Source organism: Polistes dominula, unplaced genomic scaffold, assembly GCF_049000335.1.
Source record: "Polistes dominula isolate Pdom_NZ unplaced genomic scaffold, Pdom_raw_medaka contig_68, whole genome shotgun sequence".
Classification (NCBI taxonomy): domain Eukaryota; kingdom Metazoa; phylum Arthropoda; class Insecta; order Hymenoptera; family Vespidae; genus Polistes; species Polistes dominula.
In genome coordinates this window covers 301,342-321,224 of record NW_028301034.1, presented here as the reverse complement: position 1 = coordinate 321,224, position 19,883 = coordinate 301,342, and the positions used below count along the sequence as shown (strand labels likewise).

General features: G+C 27.1%; 4 protein-coding genes across 5 annotated transcripts; 1 reads left to right on the top strand and 3 right to left on the bottom strand.

Moving 5' to 3' along the window:
* Positions 1-91: 91 nt before the first annotated feature.
* APP-BP1 (Nedd8-activating enzyme E1 regulatory subunit APP-BP1) lies at positions 92-6,541 on the bottom strand. The gene is made up of 8 exons (XM_015333588.2): positions 5,553-6,541; positions 5,243-5,407; positions 4,978-5,160; positions 3,095-3,590; positions 2,494-2,627; positions 2,197-2,399; positions 643-779; positions 92-566 (listed from the first exon to the last, which is right to left on the bottom strand). The coding sequence occupies exons 1-8, from the start codon at positions 5,618-5,620 to the stop codon at positions 336-338; spliced, it is 1,617 nt and encodes a 538-aa protein (XP_015189074.2). The 5' UTR covers positions 5,621-6,541; the 3' UTR covers positions 92-335.
* A 571-nt stretch (positions 6,542-7,112) lies between these two features.
* Fsn (F-box synaptic protein) lies at positions 7,113-11,387 on the bottom strand. The gene is made up of 4 exons (XM_015333610.2): positions 10,492-11,387; positions 9,876-10,149; positions 9,674-9,764; positions 7,113-9,546 (listed from the first exon to the last, which is right to left on the bottom strand). Exons 1-4 carry the CDS (start codon positions 10,794-10,796, stop codon positions 9,452-9,454), a joined length of 765 nt encoding a protein of 254 aa, XP_015189096.1. The 5' UTR covers positions 10,797-11,387; the 3' UTR covers positions 7,113-9,451.
* Positions 11,388-12,277: 890 nt separating this feature from the next.
* On the top strand, positions 12,278-18,285 carry inc (BTB/POZ domain-containing protein inc). 2 transcript variants are annotated; one of them, XM_015333569.2, is made up of 4 exons: positions 12,278-12,498; positions 12,974-13,270; positions 13,408-13,533; positions 14,989-18,285. In XM_015333569.2, exons 1-4 carry the CDS (start codon positions 12,307-12,309, stop codon positions 15,016-15,018), a joined length of 645 nt encoding a protein of 214 aa, XP_015189055.2. In that variant the 5' UTR covers positions 12,278-12,306; the 3' UTR covers positions 15,019-18,285. The 2 variants fall into 2 exon arrangements, with proteins under 2 accessions (XP_015189055.2, XP_089030644.1); XM_089174518.1 differs by having other exon boundaries at positions 13,683-15,080.
* A 177-nt stretch (positions 18,286-18,462) lies between these two features.
* On the bottom strand, positions 18,463-19,881 carry Lamtor2 (Late endosomal/lysosomal adaptor, MAPK and MTOR activator 2). Its single transcript, XM_015333607.2, has 4 exons — positions 19,744-19,881; positions 19,345-19,476; positions 18,921-19,083; positions 18,463-18,794 (listed from the first exon to the last, which is right to left on the bottom strand). Exons 2-4 carry the CDS (start codon positions 19,410-19,412, stop codon positions 18,645-18,647), a joined length of 381 nt encoding a protein of 126 aa, XP_015189093.1. The 5' UTR covers positions 19,413-19,476; positions 19,744-19,881; the 3' UTR covers positions 18,463-18,644.
* Positions 19,882-19,883: the final 2 nt, after the last annotated feature.

Below are 19,883 nucleotides of genomic sequence, written 5' to 3'. Positions count from 1 at the left end.
AAAATACTAATTTTAAATTAAAATATAATTTTAGAGAAAATGGAATACTTTTAATTGAATGTATTTAAAAAATATATATACACAACACTGATACTTCTCTCAATAATATATATTCTTGCAAAATTATTTAACTTAATAATAAATTTATATATTAATATATGTTCGTCAATTTTTTAAAGAAGGTGCAAAAGTTAAAGGTACAAATTTTTTAAACGCGCATATCTGTTGACAATTAAAGCATAAAGATGATACTTAAATTATTAAACTGTGTTCTTCACTTAACATATATATATACATAATATGTATATGCGTATGTTTAAAAAAAATAGTTATTTCTAAACAAAAAATGTACTAGAATGTGAAGTCACAGCATCATAAATAAAAGTGTTATGAAGAGGTTTATACTGTTTTGTAATAAATTTAATAGTTTCTTGAGCAGCCAATCCACCCAAAAATGCAGAAACCGAATGTAATTCAGCGCCACCAAATCGACAAAATTCATGTACGTAATCATCTTTTGCCAAAGATCCACACCCCCATTCACTCAACAATTTTGTAATACAAGCCTATAATGTAATGAATAGTTTTTCTTGTAATATATTATATATCCTATGGTGAATTAAAAAAAAAAAGGTTACATACCTTTAATTTAACAATGTCAGGCTCAACTTGATCATCAAATTCACCGGGATATGAATTATATTCTGTTTGAAACTTTTCAACTCCTCTAAGTACAACATAATACACCATTAAACTTTCAGGATTCTCCAAATTGTCCACTAAAAAAATACACATAATGATTATTACATGTAATATATTCTTATATATCATAAAAATAATATCTTAAAAGAGAGTTGAGGATAAAAACATAAAAGCTATATACAAGGTGGGTCACCACATTTTACCACCTTGATTTACGTTTTTATTATTACGCGTAGCAGACAATGTTTCACATGGAGTTGAATGGCTTTAAAAGGGGCTCATACTGATTGTACTTTTTTTTTTTTAGGTGGACGTGTCAAGGACATATGAAGGTCATTAATGTTTTTTTAAATGGAATCATATATTTTTTATGGCATCATCTGATGCTCTTTCATATTATTTACAAAAAAGTAATAACCTATTTATGTAAAGAAATTATTACTTTAGGAGATATTTTAATTTTTGTCTATTTACAAAAAAGCTTCAATATGGCGACCATTTGCATCAGAACACTTTCTGAATCGAGAAATTAATGACTCATTAACGTTTATTAATGTATCTTATGTCATTTCCTTGCATTCATTGACGATACGATCCCTTATATTGGTCATTCTAGTCGGAGGCTCAGCGTAAATTTTATTTTTTAAGTAGCCCCATAAGAATAAGTCGAGGGGCGTTAGATCTGGTGATCTAGCCGGAAAATGAAAAAGTTGTCTCTTTGAGTAAGAGCCCAATTACAAAATTCTAAACGTTTATAACAGTCATTTGCGGGCAGTTCTTGAACCTTTGATACATTATATGAATGGAATTTGTGCTTTCTCAGTATGCGTAAAATGCTTTTGCGGCTAATTCCAGCTTGTCTTTCGATTTCGCGAGAGCTAACGGATGGATTTATCGTAACTGCGGCTAACACTTCCCAAATCGTTGGATAGAACGGGGTGGGCCCATTCATTTTCCGGCTAGTTCACCAGATCTAACGCCATTCGACTTTTTCTTATGGGGCTACTTAAAAAATAAAGTTTACGCTGAGCCTCCGACTACAATGGCCAATATAAGGGATCGTATCGTCAATGAATGCAAGGAAATAACATAAGATACATTAAAAACGTTAATGTGTCATTAATTTCTCGATTCAGAAAGTGTTCTGATGCAAATGGTCGCCATATTGAAGCTTTTTTGTAAATAGACAAAAATTACAAATATCTCCTAAAGTAATAATCTTTTTACATAAATAGGTTAATACTTTTTTGTAAATAATATGAAAGAGCATCAGATGATACAATAAAAAATATATCATTCCATTTAAAAAAACATTAATGACCTTCATATGTACTTGACAAGTCCACCTAAAAAAAAGTACAATCAGTATGAGCCCCTTTTAAAGCCATTCAACTCCATGTGAAACATTGTCTGCTACGCGTAATAATAAAAACGTAAATCAAGGTGGTAAAATGTGGTGACCCATCCTATATATAGTTTTTGTTTTTTGCTTACCTATATTACTAGTATTAATGATTTTAGGATCATATTCATCAGCTATACAAGTTCCTCTCTCTACATAAATATCTCCAGCATATTTACAAAATAATTTAACATCTTTCTCAGATATTGAATCTGAAGATTTGCCTAGCTGTTGTAGCAATTGTAGTGTGCGTCTCCACACTGCTTCTACATCAGCTAATGCTTGCTTGTGATAACTAAAAATAGATAAAACCAAGATTAATATTATAGATATTATGTGATTATTTGAAAACGTTATATTAATCAATCATTATTCGTTTAAAATCATACATTTGCTGTAGAGTTATATATTTCTCTGTATCAGCTGTCATATCTGGTAATGTTCCTTTTAATGGTAACGAACCACAACCTTCATTATCAACAAAATCTTTTACTGCTTTAGCAATGATCCAAAATGGACTGCTCTAAAATACATTTAATTATCAGTTAAAATATTGTTATTATAGAATTTAACTTAACCCTTTCGCTACGGGGCGGATCTCCGCCGCGGTACTCCCGCAGTACGGCGCGCTACACCGAAACAGTGCACGGTGCACGCAACGTTCGAGCCGGTGTCGTAAGACTGATGAACGAGGCATTTGGTTTATTATTGAAGCCCGTAAAAAACAAATGATGCAAAACGAAAGACTCACGCGGCATGTCTAGAGTGAGATACTCTGTGCATAGCAACTGCAGGCGCTTATCATATATACAATTACGCGACATCTTTAGCGGGAGCGACTATAGCCGCTCGTAGTATCTCAGCGGCATCACATGGAAAGCGACTATAGTCGCCCGTAGTACCTGAGTGGCATCACATGGAGAGCGACTATAGTCGCTCGTAGTAGCGAAAGGGTTAATAGTAAGTTGAAAGGAATATATTTGTGTTTACCTTTGCTGTTAGATTTATACAACACTCGTCATTTAAAATATTTTTAACTCTATCAGGAACGTCAGTATAATTTATACATGTATTTACAGCTTTAATTGCTTCTTCAAAATTTTCTTCAATATTTAATACATCTTGTTCATCTTTTCTCATTCCTTTTTTAATCATTTCTCTCAATAGTTGCTTTTCTTTGTAAGTCTTGGGCAAACTTCCATGATTCAAAATCCACTTAGATAAATATTTATATAAAATAACAACATATGGCATATGAGAATGATCTTTGAAGTTCAATGTGTCAAGGTCGATAGAATCTAAGTGCTTTTTTAATGTTCCAAAAGGTTTATGCAAACGTAAATCTGGTGTCTCATTATCTGGATGTGTCTCCACTATAGTATGTTCTTTTACTTGAATTCGCATATAAGCAATAAAGCCTATACTCCTACATACTATTAAGGGAATATTTAACTCCCAAAGTCGTCTCGACAAAAGGACTAAGCACCTAGACAAATTTTTATAGAAATTATTATAATGGATTGGATAGAAAGTATCCGCGGAATTTGCCAATAAATGGTGCTAGCGTCGATATCTCAATTTGTATGATTCTTATCGGGTTATACTATACGCCGTTTGAAAGATGACATTTCAAGCTACATTCTTTATGCAGACAGTTTCGCAATTTGTCATGCGTGTTAAAAGTTATATTCCATTGAAAATGAGTGAAATTTCCGAAGAAATACGCTATGTGATGCTTTATTACTATAAAAAAGGCAAAAACGCTGGAAAAACATGCCGACAAATTTGTACGGTTTACGGTGAGGATGCTGTAAGTGAAAGTCGCACACAGGAATGATTTGCTCGATTCCGTTCCGGAAATTTCGATGTCAAAGATGCACGACGCTCTGGTCGGCCAATCGTCGAAAATACTGATAAAATCATGGAATTAATTGAGGTAGACCGTCATGTGAGTACTCGATCATTAGCCCAGAAACTAAATACCACTCATACAACCCTTTTGAACCATTTGAGTAAGGCTGGATACAAAAAAAAAGCTGGATGTTTGGGTGCCACACGACTTAACGCAAAAGAATCTTTTTGATCGAATCAATACATGCCATACACTGCTGCATCGCAATAAAATCGACCCATTTCTGAAACGGATAGTGATTGGTGATGAAAAGTGGATCACATACGACAATGTGAAGCGTAAAAGATCATGGTCGAAGGCCGGCGAATCATCCCAAACGGCGGCCAAGCCCGGATTGACGGCCAAGAAGGTTTTACTGTGTGTTTGGTGGGATTGGAAGGGAATCATCTACTATGAGCTGCTGCCCTATGGCCAAATACTCAATTCGGACATAAACTGTCAACAACTGACCAGATTGAAGCAGGCGCTTGACCAAAAACGGCCAGAATTGGTGAATAGAAAGGGTGTTGTGTTCCATCAGGACAACGCTAGACCGCACACATCTTTGACGACCCGGCAGAGACTCCGGGAACTTGGATGGGAGGTTATATCGCACCCACCGTATAGTCCGGACCTGGTACTAAATGATTACCACCTTTTCCGGTCCATGCAAAATGCTCTTGGCAGTACTAAGCTGCCCTCAAAAGAGGCTTGTGAAAATTGGTTATCTCACTTCTTAGCCAATAGGGATGAGGGCTTCTATGAGAGAGGCATAATGAAATTACCTTCAAAATGGCAACAAGTTATCGAACAAAACGGCGCACATTTGACCTAAATCGGTTTATTCATTCTTTGTAAAATTAAATTTGAAATAAAAGTAAATTTCCGCGGATACTTTCTATCCAATCCTATATAAAAGATAATATATTTGATTTGATTTTTTAAATACCTAATAAGTTAATTTTTTTAATGTAATACTTACTTTTCTGTTAATGAAGTAGCAACTACTACTGTAAAGTTATTTAAAAAATCCGGACTATTATACAAAACTTGTTCAGGTTCTTCATCAATATAATCACCTCTGACATCAGGATTTAACTCTAATAACATCTGGGTCGCAACTTGAGCCCTTGATTTTCCAACACTATCTGCTTCTAGAAAAAAGCTAAACAGAGATAAATGCAATGAATAAATAATAAATAGAAAATAAATCGAATTTAAATGTACATTCAATATTTGTCACATACTTTGCTCCAATATCTTCATTTGTTATTTTTTTCCCATCTACAATAGTAAATGCACCAATACCAGGAAGAACTAATGATTTTAAAATTTCAGTTCCCAATCCAGTAGCATTTATAAGACAAATATGTGCTGCTTCTAAATTAGCTTGTCCATGATCTCCCCATAACCTAAAAATGTAATAAAACATAATATAATGAATATATGAAAATACTAAGGATAAAACGCGTATACAATAATAGAAAAATATAAGAAGACATTTTGAACAATTTTGTTTATAATGTTTAGCAAATTTTACAGTTATTTATTAAATACCTCAACTGTCGATCATATTTTCTATTTCGTTCTGATTGTTCGGGAGATTTAGGGGCTGGTGATGCCATAATGACAATTTCTTGAAAATTATTTCTTTTTCAAATTATTTTCAGTGCACATAGATACAATATTCAAATATATTATATAGTATAATAAGACTTTTGAAAATCCATTAAATAACCATATACACATGCACTTCAATCTCAGAATTTAATAAGATGTTTATATATATATATATAAATTTAATGTTTCAAATTATACAAAATTTATAAACAGTCATCGAAGTACATTCCAAATATTATTACTTTAAACTAATCCATAAAATAGATTTATTAACTATGAGGCCATTCTTTTTAACGATTTATTTGTATAAAAGAAAAGACATTTCTTTTATTGCTGATTGCGATAAACTACACGTAGCGACATCTTAAAGTGTCATATATATTCAAACAAAAAACTGACATTGAGTGACATAAACACTGATCTTATTGGAGTATATATAAAATATATTTCATAAATTTATCATGTTTCATTAATTTAAATTAAAAAATAATTTATATTTTTTCAAATTTGTAAATTTGTGAAATGACTAGCTAAACTTTGAAATAACTTTACTGACCTGTTTCCATATGAAAGAAATCAGAATTTTATACTTCAACTAGGTAATATATGAATTTACAAAAGATGAGTAGTTAAGGTGTTTTGCATTGGTTTTTAAAGTACAAGGAGAGAAAAGAATGGATAAATACGAGCATTGTTGTAAAAAAGAAAAGCTGATTTTAAAAACGGATCAAATTTCAATATGGATTCATATATAACCTCATTATTTTCTAAACTACTAGTTTTAGTTTGTAATAAAATTCTTTTTATATGCTTTCTCAAAAACGTCTAATTATTTCCAATAAAACCAAGGATTTCTACGATTAAATCAAATAATACAATTTAATACTGATATATATATATATATATATAACTTTAGCTATACTTATATATATATATATATATATATATATATATATATATATATATATATATATATATATATACAGCGTGTCCACCTAACTGGTGGTATAAACATGCACAGGGGTAGTTCTATATGAAAAATTAAATCGAAAAAATAAAATAAAATAAAATTTGTTATTATAAGACTTTGTTTTCTAAATATACCCGTAATTTTTTGTTTACAAATTTTCAAATTTATTTTTCTCGAAAATAAAACTTTATATGAAAAATGTTATTCTTTTATTTTCGACTTAAAATAAATTTGTCATGTATAATCACCCCTATTCGCTTGTATCATTAGTTACAGGACACCCTGTGTAATTTATATACATCTACTATACTATACACATATTTGTATTTTATAAAAGTTTAAAAAAACTACTTTTGACTACACTTAATAAATGTTATGATATCAGTAAATAAATATATATATATATACACATTATAAATAATTTAGCTATAATAATTACTAGAAGCAGCTTTTACTAAACTAGATATTAGTATTATCTCATAATAAAAATAGCATTGTTTCATAATTATTTAACAGAGGACAAATAGTTTGTAATTACATATCATGTATGTATTTAATACAAGAATTTTTACAATGTAGATGCTAAAAGCATATTAGAATCGTTTTTTTTTTTTTTTTAGATGTGAAATATTCTTGTGCATTTAACCACAATAGTGGTATGAAATTTTATACATCATATTTACATTATGTTAAAACGGATTTTATGTGTAGCCTCTTTCTGTTTGATGATATGAATAAAATAATTAAAATAATATAATATACAATTTAAGGACTTAATCCCAAATCATGTATAGTTTCTGAGGTAGAGGAGTGAACTTATTAACAGTTTGCTATGCACAATAAGCATTATCACATTCACAATCTGTTTATGTAATCCAATTTACTAACATTACTTCTTTAATTAAGTAATCATTCATTCTAGGGTATTTTATAGAAACTCAAAAGTATCACAAATTACACTTGTTTCATAAATTAATATTGATCTAAGGGTAGACTTTGGAAACTAATGAAAATATAACATTGTATTGTATTATATTATGGTATCCATTCATATTATAATACTATATAAGTAAGTTAAATAAGAATAAACTTAATTAAATAATACAAATAATAAATAAATAAATAAATAAATACTACAGCCACTGAATATCATAATAAGATAAATTGCATAGATCATTGCAGAATATTTTTTTTTTTGTATAGAGAGAACTTTGTCTTCGTTTTTTTTTCCTTTTTATCAAATTGTAATATATTAAATAGTGTGAAAAAATTTTTAAATTTTATATAACTATATAGATGATCGTTACTATAAAATGGAATGTAGATATATCGAAACTAACGATTATGTAAATAGATAGGGCCAACTGTGATGGTGCTTAAACTTATTTGATAATACTTAATAAATATTAATTGGGATTAATATTATTTATGTTTTTCACAAAATTCACATACACCCTAATCAGGACACATTAACACACTTTGCGGAAAATATGTTCATATGTAAATCTCATTTTTTTCTATGATATATATATATATATATATATATATATATATATATATATATATATATATATATGCATGTATGTGTATATACAAATAGTTTACAGGCCACAAGAACTATAAGAGATACTTGTAATGTATAATTTTATAAACATACAAAGACCCTGAATTTATATAAGTTAAGGAATCTTGCCAAAGATTCATTATTTTTAACAGTTTATTTCATTAAATTTCATTTCTGTGAACGTTTCTATGAAATTTGTATATAACATTGCAATACTTGCATACAGTCAAACGGGAAATAATAAAACACATTCCTTGGACAATGACTAGTGTATCTAATAATATAGATATTACAGCTATAATTAAACAAACAAAAATACACAAAATAATATAAATAATAATATATTAAATATTAGATTGTTAAATTAAAATTTTATAAATAAACTATACATTAATTTGTGAAAAACAAAAATATTATATAATACAAAGTTCAGACTGTTTGAATGGTAAATTATTAAACAATTATAGTTGTTCAATATTTGCACTATATATACGAAATAATATATAAGACAAATAAATAATACTGATAAAATTTTTATATATATATATATCCTATGGTAAGTAATTTATATTAAAAAAATAAAAGAAACTATAAATTAAACACGTAAAATTAACATGAATTAAAAGTTCAATATATATCAAATTTAAATCCTATATTTTATAGTAAAATCAAATCCAATGTAATATCTACGTTCAATGTGTTTTGACCATATGCAAATATAAAAAATTAAATCACATTTTAATTTGTTTATAAAATTTGAATTAATTATCAAATATGCTCTATGTGATTTTTTTTTTTTTAGTAAATAATACACTTTTAGAAAAATAAAATGTACTTCTTTGATATAAGACAATTTTAAACCAATTGTTATTCGAATAAATAGGAATTTGAGTGTTTTATAAACTGGTTAAAAGAACGATTAAAATTTATATTAAATTCAGTTCCAGTATAATATTGAAATTATATGGTTGGAATTCATAAAAATACTTTTATCCTATATCATGATCATTATTATATGACCTTATAATGGATCTGATAAAAGAAAAATTGAAATAATTGAATGATGTTGTGCAATTAATAACACTCCATCTAAAATACAATAATAAAACTAACTATTTACAGTATTACCAACCACGTAATTTAGTAGGCACACATTCTCCAATAAGAGAATCATATCTTTTAGTGTGCTAGATCTACTGAAACGTAGATACGTCGATATAAGATGCCACAAGCTCTGCAGCAAACTGCAGAATGTAGTTTTGAATAAGTATTCAAATATATCTTTTTGTTGGAAGTAAAACGTTAGCCATCTAGAGGTGGCCCTATGTACACCATTGATATTTCTGAATTTCCATATACTGCAGAAACCGATGGATATAACCTTTTATCTGGTAACCCTGTGCAGTTAGTTGTAAAATGAAATCTGATGCTGATTATTTGATAACAAATATAGAATGTTGTGTAAAAATTGGTTAAATGATTAATCGTATTATAAAATAGTAACAAAAAAATCATAAGTAATACCTCTAAAAGCTACACCTAGAAACTCATAATTCTTTTCAAATGACAATGTGTTATCATCACAGTCCAGTATGACTCTGATTTTTTCTCCTATCTGAAATGAAAATAATAATAATAATACATATTAGTTTCTTTCATTAATTTAATTATCTCTTCTTCTAACATTTTATTGATTTATTCTAATCAAATTAAGAAGAACTTTCACCTGGTATGTTGGAGCATTATTGAGTAATGGATAACTCCCTTGTGCATCTCCATTGTGTAGTAAATGATTGTCAACGAGATTCCACCCCCAAGAGTGTTCATCAGATCCAAGCAAAGCTACATATCCATGACATAACAAAGACGCCTCTTTTGTAGCTATACCTACAACAGCTACTGTACCTAATGGTCCTTCCCATATTACTTCCCATGCATGACGTCCATGCCGAAAACCTATTTTACCTCTACAAGCATCTGTGCTTTGTGCAACAGGATTCCTAAAAAAATACTTTAATTAATCTAATGATTAGTAATTCATTAATACACAATGATAATATAAAAAAGTATAACTTTGTAAATAATAATAGCTTCGATATCACAATGTAAAACCTTTTATTTATAAATACTTGAATACTTTATTTAAGCAAGTATTCCATATTTCAAATTTCCCATGACAAATAAAAAACAAAAAGTATAAACGCTCTTTGGTTATTTGTTGATAATTCAAATGATACAGATGTTAAAGATCTACAAAGTGTTACAAAATAATAAAAATGAAATAAAATAAATATTTAATGATTACAAACAATAGAATTGGATAGTTTGATTAAAAAACATACCTATGCAATGTAAATCCATTTGACTTGATATAAACATTACGCGAACAATCGTTAGGATTCCAAGCATGATAATATGCTCGAAGTTTCGCTTTGTAAGTGGGTACCGATGATAATAAATCAGAACTAAGTGCTTCTTGAGCTAATGTTCTAATACAGTGCATTCTCCATACATCATTATTTTCATCCCTTAAGAATTTATACCACCTCTTACATACCAATGCACAGTTTTTTAAAGTGTGCAAATCTAGATAAGAGAAAATCACTTCTAAGACATGATCGGACGCGTTCAATGCGATACCGTCCATTTTGCCGGTTCTCTATCAGCAGAGGCTAGCGGGTCAGCAGAGCTAGCAAAGGAAGAAAACATTTGTCGAAGATAATGGTTAAGCGCGTTTGCCACTTGAAAATTAGTACACTTTTCATGAGGGCGCTTTGTATCTGTATTTATTGTCACTTATATCTACAATGATACTTTACATTAATCGTATCGAAGCACTCGAGTGCTATCGTCCAAAAATCGACATAACTCGAAATACGATTTACCATTTAAATAGGATGCACTAAATATAGATTTAAATTTAAGCATCGAATTAGCAACATATTCATTTTAATTCAGAATATATTTCATAATAAAAATAAAAAAAAATAGAGAAAGGGAAAGACAAATATTTTAGCAATATTTTTTTGTCTACAAAGTTCTTAAATGTATATGTAATAATATAACATATACTTTGAGGATGTAAAGCTTTAAGTTATAACTAGGTTAAGAAGTATCTATCTTGATTAGAAATAAAAACATGATTACTAAAACTCTAAGTAAAGCATCCTAGAGAACTAACGCTGCCTCTATCGAGTAATTATTGCAACTCGCGTATGATCTTGTCCTTTAAACTTGTACATCTGCCATATTTTCACTTTTACACAATGAAAGATGCCAATCTTCTTTGGAAATTTAATCTATGCGCAGTTTGTAGGCATATATTATGGAGGGTAAAGGTAAGGAGTATCATCTGTGTATATGAAAAGTGTCCGTCAAAATGCATTCAATTAGGGTAGCGCCACAGTAGCTTCAAGATAAATTTAAAAGGAAGCGCCAAATATTATTGAAGTAGAATTGAGAAATAAACAAGGAACACAAATTTTACCCATAAATGTTTTGTTATTCACATACTTTTTTTATAAAATTAAATGATAAAAAATCAATAAACGTACTATTCACACTTCACGAAATAAAATCACACTAGCTACACGTTTTCTCATAATAATTCTTTAAGGTTATATTTACTACATTATTACATAACTCGGTATACTTCAATTCGTTTACAATTGCTACATTCATACCACATCTCTATTTTCACCAGCGCCATTCTGGAAGGTTTTTGAACTAAGATTTTCAGAAAACGCTGGACACTTTTTCACATTTTCTCCCATATGAGATGATACCATAGAGATATTATACATAGAGCAGACAAGCCAGCATAAAACCTGTCGTCGAAATAAAAAGAGATAGAACATGAGAGGTTGATGTTGTCTCTTTCTAACTTGCGCTGAGCGGCGCATGCGCATTAGTCTGCTAGTAGAGGTTAAGGTAGCTGATTTTAGTTCTCATGCCGGTACTGCATGAGTTAGAGAGAGACAACATCAACCTTTAGTTTTTTGCTGCTGTATTCATGCAGAGACATTTTCACTTACACAACCGCCCATGGTTTGTTTCCTCTATCTATAATATCTCTATGGATGATACTCCTTACCTCTACCCTCCATAGCATATATGCATATACATACGAATACATATATACGAATGTCAAAGCGGACATGGCGAACTTTAGCGAGAAGAACTCACACGAAATGACAGAAAATAATATTCAACAACGTTGTAATATACAATGGGTGAAATTAAATGTGGGCGGAACATATTTCTTAACTTCAAAAACTACGTTGGGTCGGGACCCTAACTCATTTCTTTATCGACTTTGTCAAGAAGATTCGGATCTTATATCGGACAGGGTTAGTTCTTTTTGTGAGGTTATTTGTAACTGAAACTCATTATTAAAATTTCATTGCATATTTTAAGTGAAACTAAAGTAACAAAAATAATTGAAAACTTTAAACATATAATTCTTTTTATCGTGTTTTAATCTTTCATATAAATATTATACTATATACGTAAATTTGAGACCAACAGCATTGTGACAATATAATGAACTTTACAAAAAAAATATATCATTGTTATTATCCATACTACCTCTTATTATTATTATATATATATATTATTTTTCAATTAATTTTATTAACAATGTCGTTGGTGAAAATCGTAAAAAATATTATTCTTGCAAATTCTTGATTTAAAAATTTGTGTTTGATTTTCATTAATATAATGTGAACATAATTATGACCTTGGATTGAACAATGTGAATTGATTAAATCAATAAAATGATGTGTTTAGTGATATAGTACAGTGATTTACAAGTTTTTTTTATAGGATGAAACTGGTGCTTACTTAATAGACCGTGATCCAACATATTTTAGTCCTATCTTAAATTATTTACGACATGGTAAATTGGTTATCAATAAGGACTTAACTGAAGAAGGTGTATTAGAAGAGGCAGAATTTTATAATATTACAGAACTAATTCGGCTAGTTAAGGAACGCATTGTAATGCGAGATACAAAACCTTTAAAAGATTCGAAGAAATATGTTTATAGAGTATTGCAAAGTCATGAAGATGAAATAACACAGATGATGTCAACATTGTCCGATGGGTGGAAATTTGAACAGGTATTTGAACATATAATAAAACAAACAATTTACAATTAATCGAATAACACCGTATGACAAATTGAAACTTTTCTATTTAAATTTAACCTCCTTTATATTAATATTCTATAGTTTGGTATATGATTGTTCATTTGTAGCTAATCAATCTCAACACCACATATAATTATGGAAATCACAATGCTGAACTCCTAGTTGTGGTGAGTCGTGAAAATGGACCAAGTCAAATCAATAGTAAGGAACAGAAATCTACTGATCGTGTTAAGGTACACTATCCCATACCCTCTATTTAAGTTCTTGTTCTAGTCAAAATAGTTATGTATAATGTAATTCGTATATTGAACGAATATTACGTTCAATATATTTCATTCTATTACAAAAACAAAAAACTATATGACGATTATTTTCTTCGTAGCTTTTTTATTAAATGGATATATTTGAAAGAAATTCATATAAATATCCAAATGTGTGCATAATTTCTTATTAACATGCACATCACAATGAATAAAACATATTTTATCAGTATTATCTTAAGCGCCACCTTTCTTGAAAATATTTATTTCAATATACAATTTTTAGTAATAATATATTTTTTTTACATGTATTTATACATTGTATAATGGCCAAAGATAATTAACATTATATGCAATTCTTAAAATAACACTATTTGCCCTTAATTATTCTATTTATATTATTATCATATATTGATATTTACAAATCTCATATTTTATTATTTGTAATAACTATATGACACACAGCACAAAAATTAAAATAAAGAAAAATAAAATTACTTATATCAAAAAAAAAAAAAAAAAAAAAAAATAAAAAAAAATAAAATCAGTAAATTAACTTGATGAAATCTTATAAATAACATGAAATATTCATTTATATAATTATTTGTCAAGAGATAACTTTACAATATGACTTTAACAATAAGAAATCACGCGATATTAGTTTGTTGTTTTTTTTTTTTTTTTTTTTTTTTTTTTTTTTTCATAAAGAACAAATTTGATTAATTTTAATAGAATTGAATTCAAAAGTTTTTACATCAATTTGCATGAGCATGTTCTGCCTCTGATATTTGTTGTATGTATCATATTATTATTATTATTATTATTATTATTATTATCATTATTATTATTATTATGATTATTATTATTGTAATGCATGCTATTATCGTATAATAAAGATTTTTTCTTTCATTGGTTTGGTTTCTATTTGCCCTGTATCCTGCATGATTTAATAATGCATGTTACAATTAGTTCATTACATACACATGTTATTTATATGCTTATTTATTTAATTATAACATTGTTTAGTAAAGAAATTATTGACTACTTAAAGAAATACACATTATAATATGGAAATAAGTAAATAAATAAATAATTTGATTAGTAACAATATTATTGATTATAATTTTAATTATACAATTTATTATTTCTTTCTGTATTATTTTATTTTAGTATATATTTCATATTTTTATAATCGAATTTATAAATGATACTTGTGCAATGAAATAATTCTGTACAACAACAATATAGCAGAGGCTGAACAATAATAATATATCATACATTATTTTGATCTAAAACAACATTACAAATAATGTAATAAATTATGAATGATTTTGATAATTATTGTTTAAAAATTGATAATTTTATTCTTTTTTATTTTTTTTTCATTTTAAACAATCAAAATATTTGAATTATGGGGTTATATTTTAGGTCTTACAACAGAAGGGATCACGCATGTAATCTAAATCCGTCCCTTATCCCTTCTTGCCTCCTTTAATTAGATCAACTGTGCAGCAAGAAGACGAAGACTGTATCTGTTTTTTTTTTTTTTTTAGTTAATAGTTTATTTTTTAAGATTTATACGGTCTCCATTTGCAAGTTTTCATTTCTATATGATTATAATTTAGCAAAAAAAGAAAACCAAAAAAAAAAAGAAAATAAGAAACAATATGAAAAAGTCTACTACAAATTTTAATTATATATTTTATATCGATATTTATTATTTAGCAATATTGTATATGAAACTTTTACAATGGAAAGTATTATAGCTTCATTATTAATGAAGACATGTACATTCTCATTAACTTATCGTAATGAAAGATATTACTTTCATCTTTGATGATATTTCACTTACTCAGTATTTTACAATTTTATAAAAATTAACAAATGAAAAATAATTCTAGGAAGATATTATTGTTCTTTTTTTTTTTTTCCTTTAAACACATATTACAGTTATCTGCTTTCAAAGGAGACATACTAAGGATAAAATGGCAAATATGTTACTAATAATAACCAAAGTTGTTTAACGATAGCTAAAGTTATGTTTTAGCTTTACTGAGTAGTTTAATGGATAATAGTATTTACGGAAGTCATCTTTTTCATATAAAAAAAAAAAAAAAGTTTCTACAAAGAATGTAGATATATATATATATCTGTGGTAGTGCATAGTTTATCCTTTTGTACCAAATTTTTTCTACAAGATTTCTTTTTATTTGTAATTGTATCATAAGATTCTCTAAATTACTTACCTTGCACTGCCGCTATAAAACATAATGTATGATATTTATATAGCTAGCATTATAACTTTAAGTATCTGAATCAAAGTGTTTACTACTAACGTGTTAAGTAATCTTCAGATACATATTAGTATTGAAACAATAAAACAATTTTTAAAGAAAATAACTTGTTACATTATTCTCTAAGATCACAATGTTGGGCCTTATGCTATAAAAACAGGTAAACATTCAACAAAATTATGATATCACAAAAATAATAATTATTAATACGCAGAATATGTAGCATATATATATATATATATAATTGTCCCTTTAATAAGAGATCAAATCATAAAAGAGAGGGATAATAAATTAATGATTATATACATACTTCATTTTTCTAAGTTTCATTAATTTTTGACTTCGTACAATATATATGTATGTACATACACACACATATACATATATAATAATCCTCAGTAGCGAATAAAAATACTGAGAAAATTTGCAATAGACATTGTTTGTCAATTGTTCCAGGCCTACTAAAAAAAAAAAATCATCCTAGACAATATACGCATATTTAGAAATGAAATAAGAAAATATAATTATATCTATCTATAAAACATATTATTCTAAATATAATTAATATCATAATTAATTGGATTAGCCAATAAGTAACGGCAGAATTGTCAGTATTTTATATCTAAATAAACAACACTGTATACAGTATTTTTTACTGAACATGTCGGCACATTACTTATTAGCAAACCCAATGAATGTATAATCCTAATATTTCAAGATATAACTGATCAATGACATTAGCAGTAAATTACATTGAAGTTTTTACATTGAAAAGAAATGTAATAAGATCACTAGATTTATTAATCTCACTAATTGAAATATTTAGATTGATCGTAATACTTTTGATAAAAGTATTGATTTGCACAACAATATCAGTTACTTTCATGACAAATATATTAAGAAACAAACATTGTAATTTGTCAATAACTTTAGGACCATTACTATTAATCTGATTTTCAAATATATTTCAATGCAATTAATTTCTTCCTTAGTTAAATATATATGCCATTAGTTTCACATTAATGTTTATATTTATAAGTCTAAATAATTATCAAGAATTATGCGTTTATAAAATAAATTTTTGAACTGAATATAAATTCAATATTTAAATTTTCAATATGAGGGTGGTATTCATATATAATAAAAATAGCACTTTAATACTATTATTTATAAGAAATGTAAAAAAAAAAAAAAAAAAACAAGTAATAACATAAAAAAAAAAAATATTATAATAAATAAAAATGAACGAATTTATGTTTCGACTTAATTTTTGCTCAGATAAATTTGAGCTAGTAATAATTGAATTACCTTATTACATTTGTAGAAGACATTATAATATATTTTATTTACACAAGATATATTTTCAATATTTCACATGGATTTTGATATTATGTACTCTCACAATATTATAGTTATAGAAATTATGTACACGTATGAAATATTCCGATTTAAATATATTTATAGTTTATATGTCTTTAATAAATAATTACATGATTTAGGAAATAATTATATCTTGATTTAAAAAATAAATAAGAATGGATAATAGAAGACTTTACAAATTCTATAGTAATTATAATACGAGAATATTAAATATAATATATAGGGATAAGTTCATATTGTTGTTATGGAATTCGGAATTTATTATTTTAATACGAAAACGATATATAAAAATGAATATTTATATTATCAAAATTCACTTTGAAATAACCATTATATTAAACAAGATCTATGTTTACATTTAATCAATAATATAAAAGATCGTTTAATAATTTGTATTTAAACTTATATACAATTATATATATTTATAGCTATACAAATAATGCACAAGTAAACAAACTAATGTATGAATTCGTATTTAATATTAATTGTAATTATACTTCATTAATACTGCAACAAAATAGTTGATTAAGAGTATAATAAAAGAAAACTAATCACTGAATAAATGTGCATAATTGGCTAGTTATAATACTTATAAAAATAAAAATATCTAGATTTTTTATATATTTATAATACATGCGTAATTGCATGTAAATTCACAAGTAACATCGTTGTATGGTCATTGCACATTTATTGATAATATAAAACAAAATAAGATCTAGATTAATTTGAATAATCATTTCAAAGTAACTTCACTTGATAGAAACAGTTACAGTAACTTTAGATGCAATAATTATTATATATATATATATTAGTGCAATTATCTGTAAATTATAATTAATGCAAAGGTGGTTATATTTATTAAATAGTCATTTCCATTTTTATGAGCAAAAGATAATTTTCATTCTTAAATATTATGATAAAGTATGATAAAGACATTATTAACATTTAATTTTGATTTAAGTATGTGAGCATAATTTCATTACATTCTATTGTTGTTGCATTATATTACTTGTAAAATAAATTATACATTCATAGTAAATTACAATCTTAATTGTTTGCATTTTTTATTATTATCCAGATTAAATAAAAAGCTTATTACAAATTTGTTTGCTATATTTAACTTTATCACTAAGACCTTTTTTTCTTCTCATATAAATATTATATAAATATTTGTAGATATTATTTTACCAATAATAAATTATAGTTATTATGAAGTACGAAAAAAATATTAAAATATGAAAACTTATTTATTAATATACGTACTTATGTACACATATAATACAAATTATAAAGATTTCAAGAGATGTATACAAATATGAACATTATAGTAATTATTATAGTAGTACCTTAAGTAGTATATATATTTATATATATAAATATATAATTTGTATATTATATACAAAATCTTATTCACGGCATATTAGCAATTGTTTTCAAAGGTCGATCAAGATATTTAGCAAGTGCTTGTGCTTTTTCTCTTAATAAACCAAATCCTACATTCTCTTTAGCATACAAACATAATAATAAATTTGCTACTTCTGTAATCACCACTTTGCCTTCCTGAAATAAGATATTCATGAATTATCAAGTTTAATCTAAAATTATAATGTTGCAGTGCTTTTTAAATAGGTTAGATTTTAAAAAATTATTCGTAATGTTATTTTGATAGGTTGATTGTATGATTACCGCGCAATCCATCAAAACAAATTGTAATTCATCTTCTTTAAATGCATTTCTTCCATTCTTTTCATAAGCTGACCAAATATTACTTGTAATAGCAGCAGTTATTCTAGCATCTTTATCTCCATAGCCACTATACGCTAATAAACCACCATCTCTGTTGAGTAACCTGTAATATTATTCATTATTAATTTCTTACAAGAACTTATTTATTATATAGCGAAATGAAGTTTATCATAATATTGGTTATAAAATACACAAGTATAATTTAATAATACAGTATAATAAATATACATTTAATTCATTTTACTTGTATAAATATATATTAGGTGATATATTATGATTAATTTAACAATATTATGTTTAGGTTAATAAACGTGACAAAAAGTTTTTATAAAATTTAAACTTTAATACAAAATGTATAACTTACAAAGTATTTTCAACACCACCTGTATTCGCCTGGCTCAAAACTTGTGTAAGAGCTTTTGGTTTCAACATAGTGTAGAATTATTTATTAAGAGAAATTTATTCTATTCCTGTCAAGATCCAGGTTAGTCGTCACCTTTTTTTAATGCATATAAAAAATGTTATATGCATTATGTACTTAATACTTCTCTATAGTGATGTATCAGTGATGCAAGGACGTGGGATTTTTCTACGCATGCGCACTATGTAATCCTCAGTAACGTGTATACTTCACTCAAATATGGGGTATCGTTAGACCCCCGTGACAATGAAAATACGATAGAAATTATAGGAAGAGGACATTTAAAAAAAATAACATGTTTACACTATAATTCAATATATTATATAACATTACACGACTCACCTTCACTTTAACAAAAATCGTGGGGAACGACTGGAAAGGACCCTTATGCGCACCTGCTGTTGCACATAGATATGTCAATAGAAACTACCGCCATCGAGGATGCGCCGGAGCCCCATACGCATGCGCCGAGAAACACGCAT